Genomic DNA, 27,061 nt, shown 5'->3' with positions numbered 1-27,061 from the left:
CCCCCATTAAAATTTCCCTCCAAATAAATGTTTCATATTCTATTAATAAAAACATAACATCAGGACTTGAGTTATGTGTTTCTTCTGATAAAACTGAGTTGTTCCACAATATATAATGTCAGTCAATTTTTGTTAAATTCAACAATCTAATAATCTCCAGTTTCTTCAATAATATCGTGATGGTCTCTTTGAGAACTGAATTAAAGCTTCTTACATTGTTTGAAAGTGGCTTCATAATCACTCATAATGTCATTCTTAGGTGCCATATAAATGTTTTTAATATACTAGTAGAGGCCTGTTTTTACTTTTGAAAAAATATGCCACTATTTTTAATGGCAAACCAAAATGCCTGTAAAGTAACCTGGTCCAGCTTGCCAAATATAAATATAATAAATGTGTGAAGGCTTTTCATTTTAAAGTTTTTACGTGTTTTGACTTTTCATCAAATATTATAATCAATAACAGATATATGAAAAGTTAAAACTTGTTGTTAGGTTCAAAAAAACACATTAAATGGTGTTGTTATTTATCATTTAAATGTTTACTATTCTAGCCCTGAAGTTCATTTGTTAAATGAAACCCAAACCTCTCTGCAATTACTTAAAAAAATAATTCTGTAGCGCCTTCTCATAGCCTACTCCTTGATCTATCATCAAGTCATCAAGTCATTCCTAAAATGGCTGCTGCAGACTGATTGCTGTTGTTGTGTTGAACATCTCGATGACTCGCTGAATATCTTTGCTCTTTGGTTTGAAAGCAGCTGAAGGACCTCTTCTTTTTTTCTTTTTTTGTAGCACATGCGCAGTAGAGCGCAGTTCAGATGTCAACCTGCAGTAGAGAGATATAACGGACGAACACTGAGCGCAGAAAAAAAGTGACAAAAAAGCTCCTCCAAGCCGGGACTAAGTAATGAGGTAGACAACCTGGACGACAAACGACAACAACCTCGGTTGAGAAAACAGTGACAGAGTGAATATGGAGCAGGAGTTTGAAGACATAGACTCAGAGGGCCGGTGGCAGAAACTCTACCATGTAAGTCTGTTAGCATAGTTAGCATTGAGGTAACATAAATACACAGAAGATCAGGTTTAAGTGTGTCTCCTGTTTTTTTAACCCGCTGCCTCCCTCACCGTTTTGTTTGGCTGCTTTTATGTATTTTTTTCCAGATTACACTTCACACTGTTTATGTTAAAGTATATTTTTATATGTAACCTATTAAAACCTGATAATGTGGTACAAGATCAATGTGAATGACTTTGAATGAATGAGTTTATTGCCCACAATATGATCATTATATGACTTTATATAATGTTCAGAGATGAAGGTACACTTACACAGCCTGTCATTGGTTTCCTCTTTATTCAGTTTCTATTGAAGAAGTTTTATCAGAGGAGGAATTGAGTCACAGTGTACCATTATTCATTTTAATGTCATACTAGTTGCTTATCTGGTCATTTCCTGCCCTGAAAAAAAAAGTTGCATTTTGTCAACAGGAAATCAGGAATCAGTCCCACGAGTGCTCCTACAAAGTGGCAAAGTATCCAGAGAATCGCAACCGAAACAGATACAGAGATGTCAATCCATGTAGGTAAACACTTGTGAAAACCTCGACATGTGTCTAAACAGAAAGTGCTGCTGATCCTGACGCTTTATTTGTCTTTTTCGTGCTGCCTGCAGTTGATCACAGTCGGGTGAAGCTGGAGAACACGGAAAACGACTACATCAATGCGAGTCTGGTCGTCATGGAGGAAGCCCAGAGAAGCTACATATTATCACAGGCGAGTCCGAAAGCTGTGCTGCTGTCAAACAAGATGCAGCTTTTCTGTGTGCGAACAACAAGGGCAATGTTCAGTCAAGGATGTCACATTTATTCTAACAAACTATGTAAAAGTAGGAAATACAGATGCACCAATTCTGATACAATAGAATATAATATAATTCCTTTATTATCATTGTATAATTGTACAACACAATTATTTGGCTTCTCCTTAAAGTGCACACAGTTAAAAAGAAAACAACAGAAGAGGAATATAAATAAGTAACTCTAATAAAGGTAAGATGGGCAACGTATAGTAAAGTTCTTTACAGGTAGCAGCATCGTAAATTATGATAGATATCACAGAAATATAAATATTTTCACATTACGAAAATACAGATTTGGATATTAGCACTCTCACTCATAGTGTTATTGTTGGTATTATCTGTAAAGCTACACAAAGGTGTAGTAAACCTGCATAGTGCTGGCTTTGTATACAAACAGGAAGCAGCAGAGTCTGCCAGGTTTTCAAAATAAGTCTTTAGAATTTGTGGTCATGACGGCGCTCGTCTGAACGTCGACGATTTGTTGACACTTCTTCCGGTTCAGTCTGAACGTCTTCAAAGCGAGACCGCACGAGTTGAGAATGATTTGAGTGCCCGGCGATGTTTCTTGATCTGTGACGTGGATCAGCGCCATCAGTTCGATATCAGATATGAAAAATGACCTCAATATTGAACAGTCCCATTCTCTAGTTAAAAAAAAAAAAAAAAACATCAAAGCTGGTCACACTCTGCGTATTCTTTCACTTCACTAAATAATCACAAGTGCTCTGAAGCCGTCCACATGAACTTCTCGATGTATGTTGGTTTATGTTCTGCGTTTATGACTTAACGACTCTCCGTGAGCTCATATCTTCAACAGCAGTTAAGTTGCCCTCGTAAAGAACAAATCTGTGTTCATGTCCGACACGTTAGCAGAGTTGACCAGTTTCACTTTCACGACTGCTTGTTCACTTGTGTGTTAGAGCACGATGGTTAACCTTAAAATGTCACGTGATGAATATATCATCACTGCAGAACGTCGATATGATGCTAAATACTAATGTCTTTAAATGATAGAGTGAGAAGTCGCAGTCTTTGTCCTTTTCAGAACACTTTCATACTCTTCTCCTATTTAACAAATCAGTTCTATTTAACACATTTAAACCCCCAAAAAACAATGGAGTCAATGGTATTTCTGAAATCTTAATGGGGACGCATTATGAAAAATCCTCCTTTACAGGGTTTTTTGAACATGTGCAGTATGTGGGTAACCTGAGTGTCTATCAACCCACAAAATTTGTGGGTTGTGTTTGTGGTCTGCCTTCGTCTTACCACACAGAGAAAAATGCTCCGTTTCAAATGTTCTTAGTTTGTGACATCACAAGTTGGATTCTGATTGAGAAAATCTCCTCCTATCGACTTCCCCTCCAGCCTGGAGCAAAACATTTGTACAGTTCTATCGTTTGTCTTCTCTCTACAGAGGAGTGACGTCTACTGGGAAAACTCAGGAGGTTTCTTTGTATTTAAAGAGACACGGCGCGTTCTGAGAGAGCTTTGTTTCTACAGCGTCACAAACCTCCTCTGGTGCTTGATTCATTTTATATTTGGACCAAAGCACAGAAAAAACCGATGTTTCTGATTGAAAAGGTGAAAAAGAGGGACATGTCCATGACGAAGTGATGCCTACGTTTATTTGAAGAGAATGAGAATACCCCTCCGTGTGTTTCAGTCTTACACAGCTGTCCTTTGTTTGTTCGGTTTGACTTACAGTAAAGACGACGGATAATGAAGTCATATTTGCTTTCGTTCAGATGAACAAACACAGATGAAAGCTTTGTCCTCACAGTCCCGCTGCCTGTGGACGATGTTCTCTGTGTGCACATGACTTTGTGTTTTTCAGGCCATAAGAGGACATTCAATCAGCTGGATACTCAAAGCAGAGACTAGTAAAGCTAATCTAAAGGGTCAGAGGTCACTTAAGTGACGTCTTATGGCGAAGACAGAAACCTGCAGGGTAGATTCTTGCTCCAGATGAACCTACGTTATAGTTTTTATTGACATTTAATGGCCGCCTCATGCTCTAAAGGAGAACCAGCGATCCCAGTCAGCTGCTCGGTGTTGACGTCTGCCCTCAGGAGCTAAAATCATTTCAGCAGAACAGCACCAGTGGCTATGGCTGCTTGGTTTAAACCCTTGTTGTTATTGTTCGTCTCAATAAATCAGAGACACGTCTGCTTATTATGTAATTACGTCGACATTTTTAAAACCAGGTGAAATCAAAGGAGCCTCACAGAGCCGTCTTTATTTCTTAAACATGGAAAGACGCCCAGTATTGTTTTTTTGAAAATGATGTAACCGTCCGAATGACTCGACTCAATCATGAAAATGTCAGGCTTCATATATCCACCCTCACTGTGTGTTAGGTATATCTCCTGTTTCTACTAAAAAAGAGAAGTCTCTGCAATTTATGTTATTCTCCTTTCTGTGAAAGTCTGATCACTGGGCTGACACGACACTTTCACGATCTGCGTGCTGCTCAAAGAGCTTAGAACAACAGGACGTTTCAGTGAGCTGTAAAGGACGGTTTCAGAGGAATGTACATTAAAGTTTTCTCCTTTTCTCCTTTTTTTTTTTTTTTTTTTAATGCAAGAATCGAGATTAATTTCTTAAACAAACGTTTGTTTTTGTGGATTTATATGACGTAGCCTGTTACCTCGAGTTAAAGAAGCTCATCGACGACTTCGATGTTGAACGGTGTGAGGCGGAGACTCCCTCTGCTGGCTTCCTATTTAAAGTGTAAATGAGTCCCACCGGTTTGAGAAAAATGCCTGAAGAAACGTTTGCGCGGCCATTCGCAGACTGTTTAACTTCGGAGCGCTGACCTTATCGTTTTTACCTGTTTGAACATTATTTAGCACCCTGTTGTTTGACATGAAACGGGAGCTGAGCATGTTTTCTCCTTCGGAATAAAAAAACAAACGTTTCCCGAATTTTTATAAAGCAAATCATTAGCTGTGCCATTTGTTTGTGTTTTGCCTAATAAAAAAAATCTGCATACAGAGCAAATATTAGGGCTAATGTTGGCTTCAGTTAATTCAGTTTTGAGTCTAATAATAGAAACTTGTGTAACTCTGCATCTGGTGTTTCATCATCTCCCCCCCCCTCCCCCCCCCCCCCCCATGCCCAGTCAATAACATCCTACTCTACATGCTATCTACTCGTGAGTTACTGTTGCACTATGTCGTACCCATCTTGTATTTTTTTTTTCATGTGTCATTACCTCATAGAGTGCAGCTTTCTAGATTTAAAAACAATCTTCTACACTTTATCAGTCCTGGGTAAGAATTCACGAAGCCTCCGAAGTACTAAGAGTTTCTCCTCGTGAGAAAATTCTCACAATCCAGACATTAAGAACAATAACTACAGAAACAACTAAGAAAGGAAAACATAGGTAAAATATGCTGTTATAATAAAACACATCATGTCTGACTATGATTCAGTTTAACTTTTTATCTCCATTTTTTTTAAATCACAGATTATCAAAAAAAATGTGTCAAGCACACCTCCTCACTTAGACAAGCGTTTCTCCTGGCTAGGATTTTTTTAAGCTAAGTTAAGAGCTCTCTGAGAGGATTCTGAGAATGTTTGTGGATACGGGCCCTGACCTTTAAGTAAGCCCTTTTTATTATCCTCTGCACTGTTATCACTTTAATGACATCAGTCCTCCTCAGCACGTTGCTTAGCTAATGTATGAAGGGAGTCCGGTGTTATTATTAGTGCACAGCACATCGCCACATTGGGTTTGTAAATGACTTTCCGCTCTCCTGCCGGACCCAATCCAAACTCTGTGTGTGTGTGTGTGTGTGTGTGTGTGTGTGTGTGTGTGTGTGTGTGTGTGTGTGTGTGTGTGTGTGTGTGTGTGTGTGTGTGTGTGTGTGTGTGTGTGTGTGTGTGTGTGTGTGTGTGTGTGTGTGTGTGTGTGTGTGTGTGTGTGTGTGTGTGTGTGTGTGTGTGTGTGTGTGTGTGTGTGTGTGTGTGTGTGTGTGTGTGTGTGTGTGTGTGTGTGTGTGTGTGTGTGTGTGTGTGTGTGTGTGTCTTCAGGGTCCCCTCAGGAACACATGCGGCCACTTCTGGCTCATGATCTGGGAGCAGAAAACCAAGGCTGTCATCATGCTTAATAGAGTCATTGAGAAAGGCTCGGTGAGTAAAATGAATTATGTGTGTGTCTCTCTCTCTCACTTTGGATCCGATTCGAGCACAAGACCTTCAAAATCCCCCTCATCCATATCAGCTTGAAGTTGAAATGTACTTTTTCCGCCATTCTGGGTTCTTGTCAGCATTCTCCAAAGAGTCTGTTAATGTAGCTTTCAAGCAAGATGCCTGACGCTAAGTTTAGATTCTGGGAGTGAGGTCCCGCCCACTGACCTGTAATAGATGGCGTCGAAAATAAGAGGAACTAGCGATGTAGATTCCCCCCCTGCTAACCAAAACAACCTCAGATGATGCAAAAAGACGATTTTCAGGCTCCTTTTCAGAAAAGAAATACGGATCTCTCCCGTCTCAGGGGAAAACGAGGGCCGAATGCACGACCATTAATGAATATTACCAGGTTTCTAATGATACGAAGCTTAATGCATATGGGTGAAGTGTCCCTTTAAGTATCCCACTGGCTCAAAGTGAATTCTCCTCATTATGTCCTGCTGCGTGCTCACAGCTCACTCTGAGTTTCTGAGGGGGAAAAAATCACAAGGGTGAAGCTCCAGGTAAAGTCAGAGTGGAAAATTCAGCTCAACCCCCCCAAAAAAACCTCCAGTTTTCTACATGTTTTTTGTTTTTTTGTGTGTGTGTGACCGGAACCGGGCTTAAGAGGGATAACTGGAATTTAGTGTTTAGATAATGTGGTCACAGATTGACCTGCAACCATTAAACACACACACACACACACACACACACACACACACACACACACACACACACACACACACACACACAGAATATCTGTCTCCCTCAAGTAGAGCATCCATTCTCTCTCTCTCTCTCTCTCTCTCTCTCTCTCTCTCTCTCTCTCTCTCTCTCTCTCTCTCTCTCTCTCTCTCTCTCTCTCTCTCTCTCTCTCTCTCTCTCTCTCTCTCTCTCAATAAAGCAGCTGGGTAGGATCGCACTCGGCCATGAGATTCACTCTCACCGTTTTCTCGGAAACAGGAGATAAAGGGCACCTTGTGCATGGGTATTATTAACCTGACAAGGATCTTTTATGTAGGCCAGCTCTCCAATCCTGCAGAGGGAATGTTACATAATAGACTTATCCCAACAGTTCTGACCACTGTCCGCTTACGATGAAAGACACAACACTGTGGGATGACAAGTTAGCTGTTCACAGGACTGAAGTATTATTCACAGTGTTTGACTTCTGTTCTCTGAATAGAAGTCTCAGAATATCGAACTTTCCCCATAAGATCAGGAATGTTTCCGGAATTAAGCGAAACTCGTCTGAGCGAGATTTGAAATCTTCTACCGCTGGTTTGTGATGTGTGCTGCTTGCTTTAAACTTTAACATTGAGGTTTACTGTGAAATAAAGGTATGGCTAGTTTCGATTAATCCAGTTATGTGATGCAAAACTGTTGTCACGTGTTGTTTAGTTCGTTTTAATGAGTGAAGTCACTAAATCGAATCACTCACAAGCCAGAAACAAACCATTATAGAACATGGAAGAAAAGCAAAAACTCTTTTTTATGACTCGTGAAGCACATCTTATCCTTCTTTCTTTCTGCATCTCATCTCCCCCCCATCCCGTTTACAAAGCCAGCACACAGCTGCTCCGTCATGAGCCCGGCTCTGCTGAAGTTTTCTGCTTGTTAAAGGGACGTTTTTCTTGCCACGATATGACGGATTAAGCTGGGGCCCTTGTAATATAGCAATACATAATAAGGTCCTTTACCTGCTTTTTGTGAAGGGGTCTTGAGGTAACACTTGTGAATTGACACCATTACCAAATAAAGATTGATTGATTGTTAATGTGAATTTTGGGGCCGATATTGGGGAGGGAGACAAATCAGATAACGGATCATATCTTTCTTATCGAACACAGTATAACGTAGACCAGGGGTGTCAAACTCCAGTGACTGTTCGATGTCTCGCTGCTCCAACACAGCTGTGTACATGTGTGACCGAGTCAACGTGCGGATATGTGGGAAATCAGGACCCTGGAGAAAGTGCATGTGGTGTTTCCACAAAAAAAAAAAAAAAAGTCACCCTGCCGTCGTATGAATCAGTCAGTGACTTCAGTAGAAAACGAAAGCGGCTCAGTTTATTGCTTTGTCTGACTCATGCTCTTTGGCATAATTACAGGCTTTACGAAACACAAATGGTCCATTTTCTCACTGCTGTTCTTTCTCACAAAGAGGCATCATCAATGCTAATTTTAGTCAGATTCACAACCAGCTTAAAAGTCCTCACGGAAGCAACGAAAGCATTCTTTGAGTTCAGATCATCCTGCTTCCCCTTATATGACACCAAGGAGCAAACCGTCTTCCTTTAAGTGACGTCTGCTCTTGCCTCAAGGCCGACCCAGCTACACTGTGCTGTTTACCATCATGCGGTAAACCTTCTTTTTTTGCTTTCCCTAACCAGGAATGTTTTGTTTTCTTCTGTGCTAGGAAAAATGTGCCCAGTACTGGCCCACAGCTGAGGAGAGGGAGATGGCCTTCAGAGACACGCGCTTCATGGTCACGCTGTTGTCAGAAGACACAAAGTCGTACTACACCACCAGAGTCCTGGAGCTTCAGAACTTGAGTGTAGGCCAGAATTGAACTTAAACACCAGAGGCATTCCCAGTAAGAGTCGGCAAATGGAGAACGGAAATTGCTCGTGCCCGTCACACCAAGAAGGGATCACATGTAGTTCTGATGTCTGAGGGTTTCGGAAACATCCTTGTTTATCAAGTTCAAGTTTTTCAGGAAGTTTTTTTTTTTTTAATTTGTGGCGCGTTCTTTTCTGTAATCTATCGTTGTATTTTACGGTCTTGGGGGGAAAAAAAGTTTTCCTTATTGCATACAAAAAGAACAATCAAGAAATCAAATGCCAAGAAAACAAAGCAAAACAAGCAGAACAAGCTTTTCTTGATTTGTTGTTTTGCCCTGACAATTTTTTGTTACCTGATTAATTCATGTAAAGTGTAACAGAAACTGCTGGGAATGTCTTCTTGCCTAAACTGTCCAAATATTCTGACCCCCCCCCCCCCAACCCCAAACAGCACAGATCACAATCAGCACTGACTCCTTGAAGAAGCTGACAGAGTCTTTTTTTATTTAAATTTTTTTGTTGCCTTCACAGACGGGAGAAAAGAGAGAGATTTACCACTTTCATTACACAACGTGGCCTGACTTTGGTGTCCCAGAGTCTCCTGCATCCTTCCTAAACTTCCTCTTTAAAGTGCGGGAGTCGGGAGCTCTCGGGGTTGATCACGGACCGGCCGTGGTTCACTGCAGTGCTGGAATTGGACGCTCAGGGACATTTTCATTAGTTGACACGTGTATAGTTCTGGTAAGTCCAGCCTCCTTGTTTTTAATAATCTCTGGATCTGTGTTTTTACTTTGGTTAAGTTTAGCACTTCAATGCTGGGAAATGCTTTAAAACATGATACAGTCTGTATAAGCCGTTGATGAGTCATGGTGTAAGGATGCGTCCAGCTTGAATTCCCGTTCAAAACACAAGCAGTAAATCCTGCTTTAAGAGAACATAGGGGTTCATTCTGCTTCGAGCTGATCAACTCTCTCTGCCCTGCAGATGGACAAGAGGAAAGATCCCTCATCAGTGGACATCAAAAGCATCCTGTTGGACATGAGGAAGTGCCGTATGGGCCTGATACAAACACCAGACCAGTTACGCTTTTCCTACATGGCCGTCCTCGAAGGAGCCAAGTACATCAAAGGAGACTCGTCCATACAGGTATCTGTACTGTGCCAGCCCATCATGATGCTGTGCTCCCATTTCCAGAGACTGGTGTACAATATAACGTGGCAGCGGCATTTTGCTTTACAGAATAAGCCAAAAAAAAAAAGTATGAGCTGAGGACTTTTTTTAACCCCTGTGCAACTCTTTATCAATCGACAAAACTGGATGAATTGGTACATTGCGGACAGACACCAGAGGGTCGCCGGTTCAAGTCCCGATGCGGACCCTGAAAAATATGGAAGTTGGTCTGGTAGCTGGAGAGGTGCCAGACCACTTCTCGAGCACTGCTGAGGTGCCCTTGAGCAAGGCACCGAACCCCCTCCAGATCAGGGGGCGCCTCCAGTGAGGGCAGTCGGCGCACTCTGACATCTCTCTCCATTAGTGCATGTCCACACGTCCTGCTTGTGCATGTGTGTGATTCAGGCCTGTGTGTGAGAAGCATGTCTCTACAATAACAGTGTAAACCACAATTTCCTCTTCGGGGATTAAAAAAGTGTAGATAGATATATATATTAAAAAAAATGTCATTGATGAGCGTCATGACCTGCTCGACATGTTTGGCCAGCTCTACACTCTAGTGTCAAATGAGAAACCTTTACATAGTGAATTTGAGAGCCGAAAACAAAGTTTGGAATTTAGTGTGAAACAGATCCTCATTCTTACCACAGAGAGACTCTTTCCACTGAAATGGCCGCCATAACAAGGGTCAACGAAGGGCTAAACGAGACGTTTGCATGCGCGTTTGCATGCGCGTTCGCATGCGAGACAACATCACTTTTTTCCAGTATATCTGGGAGCAAACAAATCTCCAAATCCAACCCAAAACAACAAATAAAATCCTATTCCACTGCGTCCACCGTCTCTGAGCTGCAAAACAGGAGCACAAACAGCTCGAGAAGTTGAATATTACAAACCCAACGACATGGTGAAGAATTAAGAGAAAGAACAAACGAAGGAATACAGCTCAGTTTCCTGGTGAAATCTTGGTGACTCACACAACTATTTCTCTCAAGGAAGCAGTTTGTAGAAAAAAGAAAGAAAAAAAAAAAAACCCAAGTCAAGGCTGTTGTCTCTGTAGATGAGCTGTTTGTTGACTCGCGACCATGAACTGAGTCCTTGGCTTTACTGAATGTGGAAACGATCACAACAATAAAAGCACTATTTTAAAAACCCCTCACTTTTTCTCAGTTCATCACAATTCAAAACAAAGAACAATTGCAATTAATAATAACATCCAATCCTCAATCTCAGATCCAAGGTGACAATTTATCATTATTCACATCTCTATTAACAACAGGCTCTTTACAGGAGCTGCCCTAAATTAAAGATGACCCTTCCTCCTTTCACAACTTGTTTTCTGTTCTCAACAACCTTCCCGGCTCTGACTTCATCAGAGGAGGAGACTTCTCATCAACGGGCGAATCGTTTACAGCAGGAAATATCACAACTCCACAATCCCATCGAAGTTTTAAAACGGCACATGGAAGATTGTTGCTATGGCGATAGTTAAACCAGCTGACTGACAGAGACCACAGCCACCTTTTCAAGAGTCCTATACACATAATCCAGAACTGACTTTTTTTTAATTTACTGATTGTAACTCCTCTACATTCACTCAGTGATCATTCACCAGTCTCACTTTAACTCACGGTCAAAATTAAAAAAAATAAAAATAAAAAACAGATGGAGCTTTATCACATCTCTGCTGAAGGACCAGGTGTCCCTTGTGATAGTCCTCAATTATTCATCTATGCCTGCTAAAACCACCTCCACATTTTGAATGAAGTCACATCGAAAGAGCTTTTCAAATTTAAGATGTTTTCATACCTTAATAATTATCTTAAAGTATCGATTATTTCCTGTTGTGGGTAACGTGTTTATCTACCTGCGAGTGATAGACGACTATCTAAAGCCTAATCTGTTCTACTTCCTGCCTGTGTAGAACCGATGGAGGGAGTTGTCCAAAGAAGATCAGGAGCCGATCCTGGAGTCTCCCCCCTCAGCTCAGTCCCAGGCCAGGTGCCAGACGGAGCGGTGCAACGGTAACCAGCGGGGCTGTCCGCCGGAGGAGGGGGGGGAGTACAGACAGGATGGCAAAGTACCCGCGCAGTCTCCCTGCAAAGAACAGGAGGTGGACGGCAGCACAGCACAGTGAGTCAATGAAAGAACATGCACCAGGATCCTAAATGATCTGACTCACTTATTTATCATGAGATCGTGTTAATTTGAAATAACTTGGTATAGAAGGGTCACGTTCAGATGGCGTCATGTTTGAATTGAACAGACAAGCAGAAAGTTTATGATACTGTGTTGAGTTAAAGACAATCTGATCTGTGGTCAGTTTGTATCAGAGGTCTCTGCCTCAGTGAGGAAACGGATGGTCTGCTTTCAAAATATTTCTAAGAATTTTGGTTCCAAGACTTGACACGGCAAACACCTTATTTAAGAAAGTTTAAGTTAATAGTTTTTGATTACCGTAAATTCCGTACTATTGAGCGCACCTGGATATTAGCCGCACCGGCTAAAAATAGGTAAAAAAATGTATTTGTACATATATAAGCCGCACTTGATTATAAGCCGCAGGTGTCCACGCTATAACAAGAGCTATTTACACAGACGTGACACAAAGACATTTTTTTAACTTTTAATGAAATACGTACTACTGGTAACATCCGCAAATATGAAGCCTACTGTAAATCCTTTATCAAACAGTGTCTGTAACGCGGCTGATGAAAAAGATTACCATAATATATTTCACAGGAAAAAGTCCATCCATTCACTGCCTCAGAATGACTTCATTACTCACTTCCTCAGTCTCTTTTTCGTTGTCGCTGTCAGTGTCAACTTTACGTGCAGCAGCTCTATTTCCTTCTTTGACAGCCAGTTCGATCGCCTTTAACTTGAAAGCTGCATCATATATTTTTCTCTGTGTGTTTTCCATGATGAGGGTGCGTGCATAAAGCGGCACAAGCTCATTGTCCCGCAAGAAAAATCCATAAATAAGCCGCATCGTTTTAAAAGCCACAGTGTTAAAAACCGCAACAAAAAGTAGCGGCTTATAGTCCGAAATTTACGGTAAGTCATTATGCTTTAGTTTGCAGTAAAGCCTATAAATCAGCCGGCCGATATCAGAATATCCTGTGACTGTTGGTATCGGCTGATTTTTCTCTCCGATATGCGTCTCTAAAACGTCTCTTTTATTTCATTGAAGTTTATTTGTTTTATATTTGTAAATTTTTAAGTAAAAAGTGTTTCAGTGCATTGTTGGTTTTCTGGCCAATAAAGGAAAACTGTCTTTACTGAATTTCCCTCGGGATCAATAAAGTATCTATCTATCTATCTATCTATCTATCATAGATCCAAAAATCCTACGAGGTTGCACCTAGTTTGCAGTATATATTAGAAATCTGAGCGTATCATGCGTCAGACAATAACATTATTAAAATGATCATAGTTCTGAAATAGTTCGTCTCCACCCCCCCACCCCCCACCCCCCACCCCCACCCCACCCCCTCCTCCACCACACATGCCCCATCCACACAATCCTCCTGACCTACCTTCAGCTAATCCTCTTAAATTCAGACCTTCACAAGAATGATTATCCAGTGACATGTTTGTCCAACAACGGATTCAAGTCACAAAGACAGGGAAAAGTAGGAGAGAGAGGGGGGGGGAAATGGATAAAAATGAAGTACAAAATCAACGTGAACGTGTCTTGACAACATTTAGGGGGAAAAAGTCAGCGAGATAACAGATGATTACAGCTCTCAGGGTAGCTAGATAAGTTATTCCTACATGTGGTCTTGTCAAGGCAGCATTTTCTCTGTATTTCCCAGCTCTTGTCAACACATCTTTCCCCGCCTTTTTTTCTGCAGCAAACGACGCAGAGAAGACAGCATCTCCAAATCAGCCTCAGCCAAAACGCCCCAAAGCAAGCCCAAGACGAGCGACTCGGAGAAGAAGAGAAAAAGGTGATCCCATCTCTCTCTTATTTGTCATGAAACATCACATTACCACTTTAGGTTTAGTTTTTTTCCATGTTTTTTTATTTATTTTTATTCTAGTGCTCAGAGCCGGATCTATCATAGATCTATCTATGTTTGAATCTATATTCTGAGCCAGAACTTTTGTTGCTTTTCACGATGTATCTGATGATTTCAAAGAAATGTCAACAAAAGATATGAGTCGGTTTACAGCGACAGTTCTTTAAATCAGACACAGTTAGCTTTTCCCTGTGTGTGACACAGCCTCATGAAAACAGAAGTTACACTTCATGCATTAGCCTCGGCTTCAGTTTCTTCTCATTTTCCTCCGTCATTTAGTGTGGAGCCTCCAGTGCAGCTAAGTGACATATACGTCTTGCTCTTATTGAGACCAGGCAGCTAGACCTGATGTAGCACTTATTTCTGATGACTGTGCAGCTCCCCACGTCATTTCTGAGAAGCCTTTCTTAGTTGTGTTACATGTCAGTGTTGTTCCAGTAATTTGAGCCCCCGGAGTAGCAGCCCGGTACCGTTTTTTTTTTTTTTTCTCTTTCTGATGAAGTCTTTCTCTGCTGTTGTGGTTCTTCTCGGACAGCTTGGGCTGCATTTGCTGCACATAACAAGAGCTGGCCTGTCCAGTGGGGGGCAGTGTGTTTCTTCCCCCCTCTGTGACAGCAACAACAACAACAACAACCACGGAGAGCACAATTTAGAGGACGAAGTTTACGCACCGCTTTAAAAACAAAACACAAAAGCCCGCCTACTCTTGTACAAAAAGGTGTGTTTGTGTGTGTGTGTGGAAGTTTGAGCCTGGTGCCTGCTGTGTTGTAGTTTCGGTTGAGGTTTTGTTCTTGTTTTTGTGACTTGCTTCGCTTGTGTGGTTTTGGAGTTTGGTTGATTTTTGGCTGCACTCTAGCATGGTGTTTGTGTGTGTATGTGTGTACATTTGTGGTGTGTGGTTGTTGAAGCTCTGAAATGTCACGTTAAGTTTGAAAACAATTTCGCACCTTTTTAAAGTGTCATTGACGCTATTCTCAGCAGCCACGATCTTTTCACTTCATTAAACCCCCGCTTTGTACATTAAAAAGGGGGGGGGGGCGGGGGAGTGTCACCTTTATTTTATTGTAAAACGTACTTATCTGTCATTTGTTGACAACTTAATCTTCTCATTTTAATTTCGTCCCCCTTTTTATTCTCTTATCCACACAAACACGCTCGCTAACACACGGGCGCACACACCTGCTCGTGTGTGTGTGTGTGTGTGTGTGTGTGTGTGTGTGTGTGTCCTCAGAAGTACAGAAGACGCTCAAGTAAATGAATCACGTTTTGAAGTGTTGAAGCTGCAGAAATGTATAATGGTTTAGAAAAAATCGGGGGGGGGGGGACTTAAGGTCCTCTCTCTCTCGCTCGCTCGCTGTGATTCTATGAATAATACAATAAAAGGGTCTGGAATAATACCGTATAATCTATGTGAGGTAAACACAGCTAGTTTCTTTGTTGTTTTCTCTCTTTTTTTTTTTTTTTGATTTTCAGATTTATTTATTTTTTTAACAGAGTATACATTATTTAAGTCAGACAGAAAAAAAAAACAAGACAGGGCCTCGCATTGCATGACATTATGCTACATTGAAAGAAAGTGATACAAATAAAGTAACATCTTCTACTTAAAACATCTAATGTAACCAGTGTGACTTGTTTAAAACATGGCTTCTGCTTTGGTTCTGATTATTAATCTAATCCAAGTGTGTCCTTTTAACAGCTCCTCTAGTTTTTCTGGATTTATCTCTGAATTTGAGTTAACTGGAAAACACTAACGACAATTTGTGGGGAAAAAAAAACCTTAAATATGTCTTGACCTAAACTGACTCGGTTGTATTTTTTTTTCAACCTTTAAATGTTTTTTTATGTCATGACAGGGCGAAAACCAGCGACTGCTAACCGCCACCTGTGGCCAGCTACGCACTGCCAGCTCTGGCAGCACAGCAAACCTCGGCAGGGAACTCCATCTCTCTCCCAACCTCTGTGCCCTCCTTCAACCTCAACAGCCAGCTCTCCTCTCTTAAACGCTTATTTTTTTAATCCAAGCTTAGTAGCATTTTTCAGCCAACTGGCACCTCCCTTGTTTTTCTTTTAATAGGAGCAAGTCACCCTGAAATCCGCCTTAGTCCTCCTCACAGCTTTCCCAAATCTCCTCATCCTCTCTAAACTGTTTACAGCCGACACTTCGACATTCTTTGAAGAGAGCACATTTTAACAGATAAACACACCAGCCCTCAACCGCAGCCTGTGCTGCTTCTGGAGTCTCCAACTTTTGATTTGCTTTAACTTTATTATTTGCAGCTTTATCATTCTATTCTTCTTCTTTGCATTTATGAAATTAAGAGTGATAAATAGGGGCTATGCATTGCCAATTTATAATGGTGTTCATGTGTATTTTTAGAGGACCTTTTTTTCAGAGGTGCAAATGAAAATGTTCTATTTTTTATATGAGATTACTTGAAGTTTTTCACAAAGACGGAGGAGGGTGGTTCATGAAAATCATTGCCTCCTCCCACGAGAAATTCAGTGGCATGTAAAGTTTCCATGATGTATATAATATTCTTTTTAAAAAGATGCCTGTAAAAAGACATATTTTTGCTTGTACGAAAAAAAGATGGACAATGTTACATATTTGAAACGGTAGAAAAGCTGATTTGCTGACTTGTTCTCCTTTTTGAAATTCATTTGTCTTAAGTTTCTCTTAGAGTATAACCTACAAAATAAAACTGGTATTATCTAGTTTACATACAAACTTGTCCTGGCTCTTCTGTTGTTACATCACTACAAACATGTTTGTTGATTTGTCCCAGGACACGTCTTTCATTAGTTTCCAACACTGATTGTAAAAAAAAAAAAAAAAAAAGAGGCTTAGTGATACTGACAACACTTCAAAAATGAAGCAACAGTTATTAGCTGGTTAGCTTTGAAAGTTTAAACTGCTCATCGCATTTATTAAGCTTAAAATGTGTTCATTCAGAAAAAGTTGTTCTTAAAAAAAATGGCAAAATTCTGACTATTTTGCATTTGCTTGGGTAAGAAACGATCAATTTCACAGCAACTTGTTTATAAAGCAGATTTTTAAACAGTCTAGCTCACTGTTCTGAGTCCTGCTAACATAAGCTAACAGTCTTATGAGATGTCAGAGGTTGATTTCTAATACTCTGAACTTTAACTTTAATAGTATAAACATGGAGGCAAAATATAAATCAGCGATATGATACGATTGAACTACATTTTTTATCTGATTACGTGGGGATTTTTGTGGGCAATTGTTCATTAGGAATCTGTATCTTAAAGGAAACATTCAGTAAAAACCTTCAAATCATTTCCTGGTTTCTCTTCAGTTTCATCTCTTAAAAAAAAAATGCTGTCAGGACATTCCTCTAACAGTCCACACAGAAACCACCCAAAACAATGCACACAGAAAAGGAAACCACAAACTTGGCAAAAGATCCTTAAACGGTCAACGTATGACTCACAGTGTTGTCTTCTTGTTACCAATATGTACGCTCGAACATATTGTCGGAAGGAATCAAATTACAGAGAGGCGGGTCTGCCAGGAATACGGGATGGCACCTTTCCAAACACTTTCAGTTAAACAGGCAGAGGCTGGGTCCAGTGGGAGTCACTAAATACACAATATACAATCATTGCAGATAAACTCACGTCCTGCATTTTGTTGCAATCTTTTATTTGTTAGAAAAATACATCCATAGTAAGATACAGTATTCCAGAAGCGCTTGTTGGTAAATTTTGGTCTCTACATTTTAAAATTAATAGTAAACTTTGATGAATCCTGAAAAGCTGGGGCTTCTGATTTATGTCCAAACCAGGTAAAACAAAGTAATTTGTTGTTTAGAGCAGAAATCATCCTTTCCTTTCGCCCCTTGTCTTGGTATTATTATGAGCTTAGGGCACAAAAGACAATCATCTGTTCACTAGTAATACATTTCCACTGATGAACAAAACGCTATAGAATACCATGGGGCTACAACTGGACCGCCTGCATGTCGAAGAAAACATCTGCGAGTTTTTGGAGCCTAGTGGATTTCCCAGAAGCGGAGCTAAAAATAGCAAAAACTTAATACAGGTATGTGTGTATCAGAAGAGCGCTGGAGGGATGCCGCTGCCGAACAGAAGACTCCAGGAAGTTGGGATCTTCCATTTGTTAGGCTCTTTGCTCTGCAACGACAATCAAGACAGAAAGTATGAGAGAACGTACAGTCTTAAGTCTTGTTAGAAGCTAAATGTGTTTCACTCACAGGGTTGTCCAGCAGATGGAGCCAGTCGTTCAGGTGGTTAACGAGCGTGAAGGCATCCGGGATGTTGTCCCCCTCTGAACAGAAGAGCAGCAGCACAGCCAGCGGGAGATCCTCCTCACAACTGAGCACACAATACAGCACGCACGGTCACAAAATACAAAAAGATCTTTGAATACATAAACCTTGTGCTTATTTGTCAAAGTGTCCTGAAAAAAAAAAAAACCTAACATGTTGTGGTATTTACAGTTTGTTTTGTCATTTACAACTCAAGAGAAAACACAATTCTGCAGATCTTCCAGTAAAATGTAATGCCTCTTGTAGATCAGTACAATACTATGTATTATGAGTCCTATATAAACGCCAGAATGCTAACTAAAGCTAAATGTGCTCAGTATGTAATCAGTTGAATATCAAAAACAATAAATCAGTCATTTTTCAGACTTTAAAAAATGTAAACTATAGTCATGCTTGAAATTGAGGTTGCCCCTCTCTCTGTACCCATCTGTGTAGAGTCCTTTGGTTATTCCTCCTCCAGAGATGTAGAGGCGTGGTTCTGTGTTAACGTCCCTCAGTTCAGGTAAGGCCGTCACTCGCTCCATCTCCCTCCAGCCGAGTTCTTTAAATGCGTCCACGCTGACCTTCTGCAGAGACGGAGTGACCAGGTACCTTAAAGGAGTGCTAACACAGAGACATTTGATTTAAGACGCGAGTTTAAATTGCGCGCACAGGAGGAATGTCAATGGTGACGTGGAGTTTGTGGTTGGTACCCTTGCAGCTGTTGGTCGTCCCTCTGGTAGGCGTGGCTGCTGGACAGAACGACGGTCCTGGAGAACCCGCTGGCTTTGATCCACGCCACCACAAGCTGCCTGAACTTTTTGGATTTTTTCTGCAACAGAGCAAAATTAGTTCTGATGTTTTTAAAGCTCCGTTTAAAATCCTGAATTATACAACTGAAATGATGTAACCAACTACTGTACCTGAATTATTGGCGCCCTGATTTGAAGAACTGCTAACTTCAGTTCTGCTGCTATGTACACTGTTGATGAAAAAATGTTGATCGATTAAATGAGCAATTGATATCTGAAGATGTTCAAATCCAGCAACAGAGTAAACTTTAAAAGCTTACTTACACATTATTCACAGATTAAAAGCATTGTGGATGACCAAGCTGGGACTCTTATATCTTTCAATACATATCAGTGTTTTACTACACGTTAGTCAACCCTCATTCTATTGATAAAGATGTATTTTTTTGGGAATGACATCAACTTAATCATAACAGGTCTCATATCATATTTTTAATCAGCCAAACAACAGTGAGTGAGCCAAAGAGAGGCGTGTGTCCACAGTGATCAACCATCACCTTCTGCTGGTGTGTGCAGCTCCTCTGCATCTCCTCTGCAGGTGGCATACGGGTTGTTACCAGCCATAGGTATGAGACAGTCTGTGTGTATGTATCCCGCTCTTTTCATGTTGAGAGTGGACACCATGAGGTCCACAGCCAGCTGGCCCACATTACCAACAGCCACTGCTGGCTGCAGGAGAGAACACAGTTAACAGTGTTAATTAGTTTTATGTCTAGAGTCTGGACTTTGGTTTAAGTTAGACAGAAAAGTAAATCAGAGGATAATAAATCGCTTTATCTTGATTATCTTGTTTTCATGTTGGTGGGAGGACAAACATGTAATTGAAATTGAAACTCGATTTATTGCCCAGAACTAACTAATCACACAGCCATCACAAATGATTCCCAGACAACTTTAAAGGGGACATATTGTCCCTCTTTTCCACATTTTCAAACAGTCCCTCTGTGGTCTAAATGAAACATCTGTGCTGAGCTTTGGTGCGACTCCAAATATAACATGAATCAAGCACCAGAGGATTTTGTGACTATGAAATAACCAGCTCTCTCAAAACACTCCGTTTTGACGTGTGCGTCTCTTTAAATGCAATGAGCCCCCTGGGTTTCCCCGTATAAATCACTCCTCTGTAACAAGAATAGAAATGGCAGACCGGCGTAAAAGTTTTGTTTTAGACTGGAAGCAGAGTCCGTGGGTGGAGGGGGAAAGGGGAGGGAAGTTTTGTTTCTGTTTTTTTTTTTTAATACCACAATCCAACTTGTGATGTCACAATCGGAGAAAATGTGAAACAGAGCATTTTTTCTCTGTGTGGTAAGACTTATTGCAGAGCACAAACAAAGGACTGCATGGATTTATTTAATATTTTTGGGATTGATAGACACTCAGGTTACCCCAATTTAAGTTAAAAAACACAGTCAAAGTGGATCTTTCATAATATTTCCCATTGAAACTACATTCAAAGTCAGATTAAGTGAGATGATCCACACTGGTGCATCGACTGCAGATATGTTGTGAGGTAACAGAAAAGTTCTGCAAGAAGGGAATATAAAACACAACAATAATATAATAATATAACGTGGTACCAACTATCGCAGGATTTTTTTAACCAATTTGTAAAATGTCTAACTTTCTTAAACGGGTCTACTAAACTGACGCGTGTGACAAGACTTTGGGTGACGTCAGCCCTACGACATCTGAAATAACACATATCTTAATCAGCCACACCGCTAAATAACAATAGTGAAGTTTATCCTCTAAAACGAAACTATAAAGTCCAGATGTGCCACTCACCATGACAAGGGTGAAATCTCTGAAGGAGGGCGGTGGGTTTTGAGAAGAGATAAACATGGTGTCGTTTAAATTGCAGATGCACAAAGCCAAAGAGGTAAAGAGCTGCAGATGTTAAATCAAATTAGGTTGTTTTTTTATTTCCCCAAAATGGTATTCACCCGGCAGTTTTTCACTTCTATTATCATGCCTGGTGTTGTGGGCCTCTTTGGCTCTTTCTCAACGTCGACTGTTGATGATTAAATGAGTTTAGTACCTGATGTAAATGCCTGAATATTGTTGGAGTTGCATTTTAATCAGGCATAGTCACGGCCAACTAAAGCTCAACAAAGATTTCGTGCATGGAAGAGATCAGCAACTTCGTTTCAAAATAGTGGAATCTCAAACACATTTCCAATAATGTGAACAAAAAAAATAATAAGACAATAAGATTGCTAGATTCCCGTGATAACTAGCACATGATTTATTTATCTTGTGGTGAGTTTCAGTCTTGCTGCTTTCACATATTATCAAAAGGTTGCTTTTTATTTTGTTTTTATGATTTTTTTTTTTTTTTAAATGACGGTTAAGCATTTATTTGATTTAGCTGTAGGATTAACTCAAAACACAGCAGAGGTTTTATTTGCCACCCTGCAACTAGAAGAACAGGAGGGAGGAAAAATATGGATTCATTTCAAAAGTGTAAATAATTTATTAGAGGAACTTCAACCATGGCTCAACTTTTTAATCTTGTTTGGCCCTGCTGACCACAAATGCTTCACCGGTGTTGTTCATGATCGTGAGGACTAAGGAAAAGACAGTTCATACAAAATGTTGCTGAGCTGAAGGAATTGAGCCTTAATGTGATGTAGCTTTATTTCTTGTCTTGTTTGTTTTTATGTTTTGCAGCATTTCATATGTTTATGTAACAGTTATTCAATCAAAGATTTTGGTGCACCTATACTAAAACATTTATCTATACTTTTACTTTTACTCAATCAAAAATGAGGTGCAGCGATACAAAGACATTTATCTTTACTTGAAATTTCACATCAAACATTTGTTCATAGACCTGTGGTTTAAACGTATCTAATTGCTACTCAAGTAGTTTATGGCTATACCGTTTTTTACTGATTACAGTAGATCGTTGAACAGAACCCTGTGGGGAAAAAAATGGTTCAGACCGTTAAAAAAAGAATTAATTTTGCCATTACTGAAGCCAGATAAATAACAGTCAGTGAAGTTATTTATGCTTGACTTCATTGGGAATAGACTGTCCGTTCAATGCAGCCACAGCATTCTCAACCATCCTCTGCACCATCTTTCTTTCTGTGTTACGAGTTTTTGTGCCAACATGGGGAGTGATGAGCACGTTAGGAAGATGAAGGAGAGGATGATCCCTGCAGAAGACGAAGAAACAGACAGAACTGTTAGGAGGTAGTTAAGACGGTGAATTTAAAATGTGGATTTGAAATAGTTAAAACAAAGCAAAGCTACTGTTTGTAATTATAGCTAAGTTTTTGGCCTCCAACAAGTCATGAGGGAAGTATCTGGTGCTTTAATACTTAAATACTCAACTTTGTGTTATTTCTAACTGGGTCTGTCAGCTGATTGGTGTTGGCTAGGTTGCATATAGTTGTTATAACTTAACTTATATAGCTTCCTGCTATGGCTGGTGCAATGACAAAATAGAATATATATAAATAGCTATATTATTCAGGTTAAAGATAATATGTAAGACCTGGGTAAAGGTTCAGGGTAAGTTACGTCCAGTGCTGCTGCACTAATCGTTCCAGACTGCAGCGCTGTGACCAAAGCATCCTGGTCCACCACCAGACCTGAGACATGAAAAATAAAAGAACAGACTTAATTTGAGAATAACTCAACAATTAACTTCTGAAATTGTTGAACTGTAATGATGCTCACCCCTGCTGATGTTCACCAGTGTTGCTGTGGGTTTCATTAGGGATAGCTCTCTGTGGCTGATCAGGCTCGTGGTTTCAGGGGTCAGGTTGACTGACAGCATGACAAAGTCTGACTCACGCAGCAGGTCGTCCATGTTCACACAAAAACTCGCCCCAACCGCCTGCTCGTCTTCAATGCTCCTAAACAGCACGGAGGAAAGTTCAAGCTGACAGTTAACAGAGTACAGCTGAGAAGGTTTATGATTTGTAGATTTGAAATAAATGTCTGCCAACTGAGAAAGCTTACTTGGTCTACTATTGCAATGTGACTATGTACAATTTTAAAATGTACTACAGCTGTAATTATAGGTTTAATGCCTGAATTTGATTCACATTAGTAAAAAGGTTAAAACATGTATTTATTATGAAATATTTTGAAAGAAATCTCTAAGTATTGTTTAAATAGATACAGTATGCACTCATTGTCAATTCAGAAGCTCAACACACATTATTTAGATATGTGTTACATATACATATATATAAAATACAATCAATCTATTTCTTGAGCAGCTGACCTCAGTGAATCAGATGTTCTTTGTTCATTTTTTTAACCAAGGCCCTTCTAAATGAATAAAGTCATATTGAACTTTTTGATCACAATGTACCTCCTGTTCCTATTGTGGTACAGGATCTTCATGTCAAACCCTTTTGCTCTTTGAGCAATCTTGCAGCCGATGTGTCCCATTCCAATAATCCCCAGAGTCGACCCTGTGACCTCAGTTCCCATCAGGTCTGGTGGTATGTGGGTGGGTTTTTTATGCGTGGCTATTTCGTGACCTAGTTCAACATAAACAGATGTTTGGAATAACAAAAGCTGATAACTAACCTTTAAAATATCAATGTAAAGTTAAGTAATGTTCATGTTATTTAATACTGATATGATTGGAAGATTTTGAACATTCTACATAAGTGGTAGCCATCTTTGTTGTTATAGAAAAATGCATCAAAGTCCTCTGTAAGTTATCATGACAAACCTGCCCCATATCAGATTAACTGTTTGACATGAACCAGTCTAGAGTCATCCTTATGTTCATCCGTGTATATGTATTATATTATATGATGTATGTTTATATATGATAGATAAAGTAGTACAATGCCAAAACGTATGAACTTTGATGAACTTTGAACATGATATGAAAGTAATTATTGCCCATGATAATGAACACATTAATGCCAGATATCGGCTATTATATCCCAGAAAGATTCTGATTCCCTTTTAGGAGGCTTATCATGTGATGTCATTCTATTCATAATAGTTGACTCAGTTTCGTCGTCTATTTGTTTGCTTAACTCACCCTGAACAATTTTCCGTGCGGATCCCAGAAGCAGAGCCATTGCGATATCTGCCGTGGCATTGCTCACCACACCAGGTGTGTTGGTTACCTTTACTCCCAGACTGTTTATGTATGGCACATCCAGGTGGTCGATGCCCACTCCTCCGTTGGAAACCACCTTCAGCGAGGGCAACAAGCTGAGAAATGAGGGCTTGGTCGAGGGGAGGTTATTCCACACGAACAGGGCCTGGATTTTAGGACCATACAGCTGGGTGTTTTGATTGAAGTCTTTGAAGCAGATGATGTTGAAGTGTTGTTTCATTATATCAGTTACTTCTTCCAGGTAACCGTTTTCACCCACCACAGAGAACAGGGCCCATGGTTTGTTGTCCTCCATCACCTGGAGAGATTTAACAGAAATGTAAAGTGGGTCAAACACTTTAGTTAATTAAATATCATTAATTGGGCAGAGATTAAGCAAATAGTTTCAGATTTAACTGGTTTTTAATGATACAATATTAAAGTATAATAAAAGGCTACTTAGAGTGCAGCATTCACAATTGCCCTGGCTGCCCAGACCTACATGAGGTGAAAAGGTCCCTGTGTCACCGAGAATTTGTCATATAATATACAAATATATATACAATGTAAGTTTGTAGTTGTTATATTAACTGTTTATTTGGTTTATAGTCCCACATGCACTGAAAAACATTATTTTCAAAATATGTTTGAATAATAAGCTGGAAAAATAAACACCACCGCTATTTTTGTAGAATAACGAAGTTTATGTAACGCAGGACAGCAGCTAGTTAGCGTAGCTAAGCATTTTTTTTTAACTGCCAATCAGAACATTTGAATTTTCAATTATTATTACAATACAACTTTTGTCTTAATATTTAATCTGGGGGAAAAAACAAATGATTATGGTTATTATATGGTTATTTAGGCAACTAAACAGCAACCAGAAAGAGCAGATAAGGTTACTGCCGTATATTATGTCTCTATGGTTACTGCTCTTCTTTGACGGAGCTTCACCCGTTTACTATCTGTATGCTAAGCTAAGCTAAGGGGGTGTTTCATGTTACTTTATGTGAGTTACCGTGTAAGATAGTTATCCTGCACGGACGACCCGAAGACTACCTATCTCGACAGAGATGAGTCTGTGGTAAACAGTAATTTGTTTTTCATTTCAAATTAAAATACGCATTGAATACATGATTGAATATAGCTGGGGGGGGGGGGGGTAATTTTCAGATAGCTTTTATTTTTGAAATTCTACATCAGATCGTCCTGATAACTGGTAAATAACATTGTAAAGTGGTGAAATACTGGGGTGGATTTTGAGTTGACACTTGTCTTTCCGTAATGGTTCTACTACAGGCTCACCTTAAAATATCGTCAGGGTTTAACTATCGTTTCTGAAGTGGAGGCTGGTTTGACAGCAGTCATCAATACAGGACCTCTGCAAAGGTTGAAAACTAACCAGAATCTACTCTAAGGTGTCTGATGACTCTGCCTCTCTGGTTTTTTTCCTGTTCTTGAACCAGGAACAACAATATGGGGATTGTCGAAGATGTCAAAATAAAAGCTTCCTTCCGTAATGCATAGACTGTACCGCTTCTAATACATCAGACCTTTATATTATTAAGATTAAACATGTTAAACCCTAAAGTGATGATTGAACAAAGCTACAGACTGTCAATAATAAGAATAGACCTGCTGCCCCAGTGCATGCTGGGAGGCTTGAGATGTGTCAGAAAGGTCATCAAGACCATCCTGTTTACTGGCTAATCTTTTAAAAAATTATACTTAAACCAAACAAGGCTGGGAAAGCTGGGGAGCTTTGGACTGTGAACTCCTGCCTCAGTTAAGGCATGTTTCTTTCTCCCTGCTTTTTTTGACAGTCTTTTAAATAGAATATCTCAAAACAATTGTCACTCCCCTTATTTGATATTTAACATTTAATCCTTAGTTATAGAATAATGATTTAAGATCTACGAGTCAGTCAATAACCTGAACCCTATTTCAAATCAAACTCTCTTTCTTTTAGCTCTGGTAACTGTTCACATGCATTTTCTGTTGTACTCCATTGATATCAAACTGTAATTAAGTGTTTTAGGTTGTGATCAGTGCATTGTCCCTTTGAATTGCATTTGTTTGCACTTAAAAGGCATTAAATCAAGTCTTTTTTTTTGCATTATTAACTCAGGCTTTTTCTTTAACTTAAGTCAACCTGTTTATTTAACAAAAAAATACCTTGTTGTGTTGCATGTGACAAGCAGATCTCTGCGAGTAAGAAACTCTCAGTAGACGGTATGCCTGTGCTGGATCCCATATTTTTTTCATATATCTGACAAAGCATAGACTTTGCATTCTGGACTTCCAGTCTCTACAGCTTTAGACAAAAAATAATAAATTAAAAATAATGTATTTAAGGTTAAGTCAAAGACATTCAAATAGCCACAAATGAATAAGCATCATGATACTTGAGGGTCAACAGACTTATGGGTGCTTAGAGACACAAATCCTCAAATTCATTTTATTATTGTAAAACAACATTACGTTTTCACTTACAGTTGGCTAAGTTTTCACCTTGCTGGAAGTTGAGTGTCGTTTCCTGACTCTCTGCTGTAAGTTGCAGAAACTGGGTGTTAAAAGCAAGACATTCAGCTGTTCTTGATAGTATCTGACCTCCTGTTTTACTTTAAATGGAGTTTCCCATTGAGAGACTGATCTTAAAGCAGCACAGAGAGTCGTGTGCACCCAGTGGTATCACCCAGTTCAACTGACTGCAGTAGGCAGACCTTCAGGCTTGTGATTGCATAAGACTGAGCATAGCAACCAATGGTCACATATTGTCCCATGGTCCCACCGCCCATAAAGAGACAGTGCACACACAAAACAACCCGTAGAAATCTAGTTTTTAGTACCTTTTTGGTCCTTTTTGCATCTTTCCTCCTTTTTATTCTATTTATTTCACCCTGCAGATTTTTGTTTTTATGAAGTATCTGATGATCCTGAAAGGGGAAATGAAGCAGCTGTAGCAGTAATTAATTAATTATTGGAATTGCTAGACCATGTAATTGGAAGTGCATGCATGCAGACAGTTCAGCAACAAAATCTATCACCAAACAAAAATCTATATCATAAATATACTT

General features: G+C 39.8%; 3 protein-coding genes across 5 annotated transcripts; 1 reads left to right on the top strand and 2 right to left on the bottom strand.

Annotated features, from left to right (window-relative positions):
- Positions 1–796: 796 nt before the first annotated feature.
- On the top strand, positions 797–16,528 carry ptpn2b (protein tyrosine phosphatase non-receptor type 2b). Its single transcript, XM_079367483.1, has 10 exons — positions 797–1,032; positions 1,494–1,584; positions 1,678–1,778; positions 5,902–6,000; positions 8,458–8,595; positions 9,134–9,343; positions 9,587–9,748; positions 11,697–11,905; positions 13,630–13,725; positions 15,654–16,528. The coding sequence occupies exons 1-10, from the start codon at positions 976–978 to the stop codon at positions 15,673–15,675; spliced, it is 1,185 nt and encodes a 394-aa protein (XP_079223609.1). The 5' UTR covers positions 797–975; the 3' UTR covers positions 15,676–16,528.
- A 918-nt stretch (positions 16,529–17,446) lies between these two features.
- On the bottom strand, positions 17,447–20,943 carry psmg2 (proteasome (prosome, macropain) assembly chaperone 2). The gene is made up of 7 exons (XM_079368835.1): positions 20,690–20,943; positions 19,402–19,573; positions 19,016–19,074; positions 18,806–18,924; positions 18,537–18,716; positions 18,039–18,159; positions 17,447–17,958 (listed from the first exon to the last, which is right to left on the bottom strand). Exons 1-7 carry the CDS (start codon positions 20,744–20,746, stop codon positions 17,878–17,880), a joined length of 789 nt encoding a protein of 262 aa, XP_079224961.1. The 5' UTR covers positions 20,747–20,943; the 3' UTR covers positions 17,447–17,877.
- A 410-nt stretch (positions 20,944–21,353) lies between these two features.
- Positions 21,354–26,738, bottom strand: LOC306839020 (putative 2-ketogluconate reductase). 3 transcript variants are annotated; one of them, XM_079367484.1, is made up of 7 exons: positions 26,478–26,738; positions 26,160–26,298; positions 23,925–24,303; positions 23,235–23,406; positions 22,592–22,770; positions 22,407–22,503; positions 21,354–22,065 (listed from the first exon to the last, which is right to left on the bottom strand). In XM_079367484.1, the coding sequence occupies exons 2-7, from the start codon at positions 26,274–26,276 to the stop codon at positions 21,909–21,911; spliced, it is 1,101 nt and encodes a 366-aa protein (XP_079223610.1). In that variant the 5' UTR covers positions 26,277–26,298; positions 26,478–26,738; the 3' UTR covers positions 21,354–21,908. The 3 variants fall into 3 exon arrangements, with proteins under 3 accessions (XP_079223610.1, XP_079223612.1, XP_079223611.1); XM_079367486.1 differs by lacking the exon at positions 26,160–26,298 and having other exon boundaries at positions 26,478–26,736; XM_079367485.1 differs by lacking the exons at positions 26,160–26,298; positions 26,478–26,738 and adding an exon at positions 25,290–25,916.
- Positions 26,739–27,061: the final 323 nt, after the last annotated feature.

The sequence above is a fragment of the Symphodus melops genome, assembly GCF_947650265.1.
Source record: "Symphodus melops genome assembly, chromosome: 18".
NCBI classification, from domain to species: Eukaryota; Metazoa; Chordata; class Actinopteri; order Labriformes; family Labridae; genus Symphodus; species Symphodus melops.
This window is presented reverse-complemented; position numbering and strand designations above follow the sequence as displayed.

Excerpts from the sequence above, each read along its gene's own strand:
- LOC306839020 (XM_079367484.1), bottom strand. The coding sequence starts at position 26,276 with ATGCAAAGTCTATGCTTTGTCAGATATATGAAAAAAATATGGGATCCA. Across the intron at positions 24,304-26,159 it reads GTCACATGCAACACAACAAG|GTGATGGAGGACAACAAACC; the intron begins GTATTTTTTTGT and ends AAATCTCTCCAG. Across the intron at positions 22,066-22,406 it reads TACCCTGAACCTTTACCCAG|GGATCATCCTCTCCTTCATC; the intron begins GTCTTACATATT and ends CGTCTTCTGCAG.
- psmg2 (XM_079368835.1), bottom strand. The coding sequence starts at position 20,746 with ATGTTTATCTCTTCTCAAAACCCACCGCCCTCCTTCAGAGATTTCACC. Across the intron at positions 19,574-20,689 it reads GAGATTTCACCCTTGTCATG|CCAGCAGTGGCTGTTGGTAA; the intron begins GTGAGTGGCACA and ends TCTCTCCTGCAG. Across the intron at positions 18,717-18,805 it reads GACGACCAACAGCTGCAAGG|CACTCCTTTAAGGTACCTGG; the intron begins GTACCAACCACA and ends TCTCTGTGTTAG.
- ptpn2b (XM_079367483.1), top strand. The coding sequence starts at position 976 with ATGGAGCAGGAGTTTGAAGACATAGACTCAGAGGGCCGGTGGCAGAAA. Across the intron at positions 6,001-8,457 it reads GAGTCATTGAGAAAGGCTCG|GAAAAATGTGCCCAGTACTG; the intron begins GTGAGTAAAATG and ends CTTCTGTGCTAG. Across the intron at positions 11,906-13,629 it reads GTGGACGGCAGCACAGCACA|CAAACGACGCAGAGAAGACA; the intron begins GTGAGTCAATGA and ends TTTTTTCTGCAG.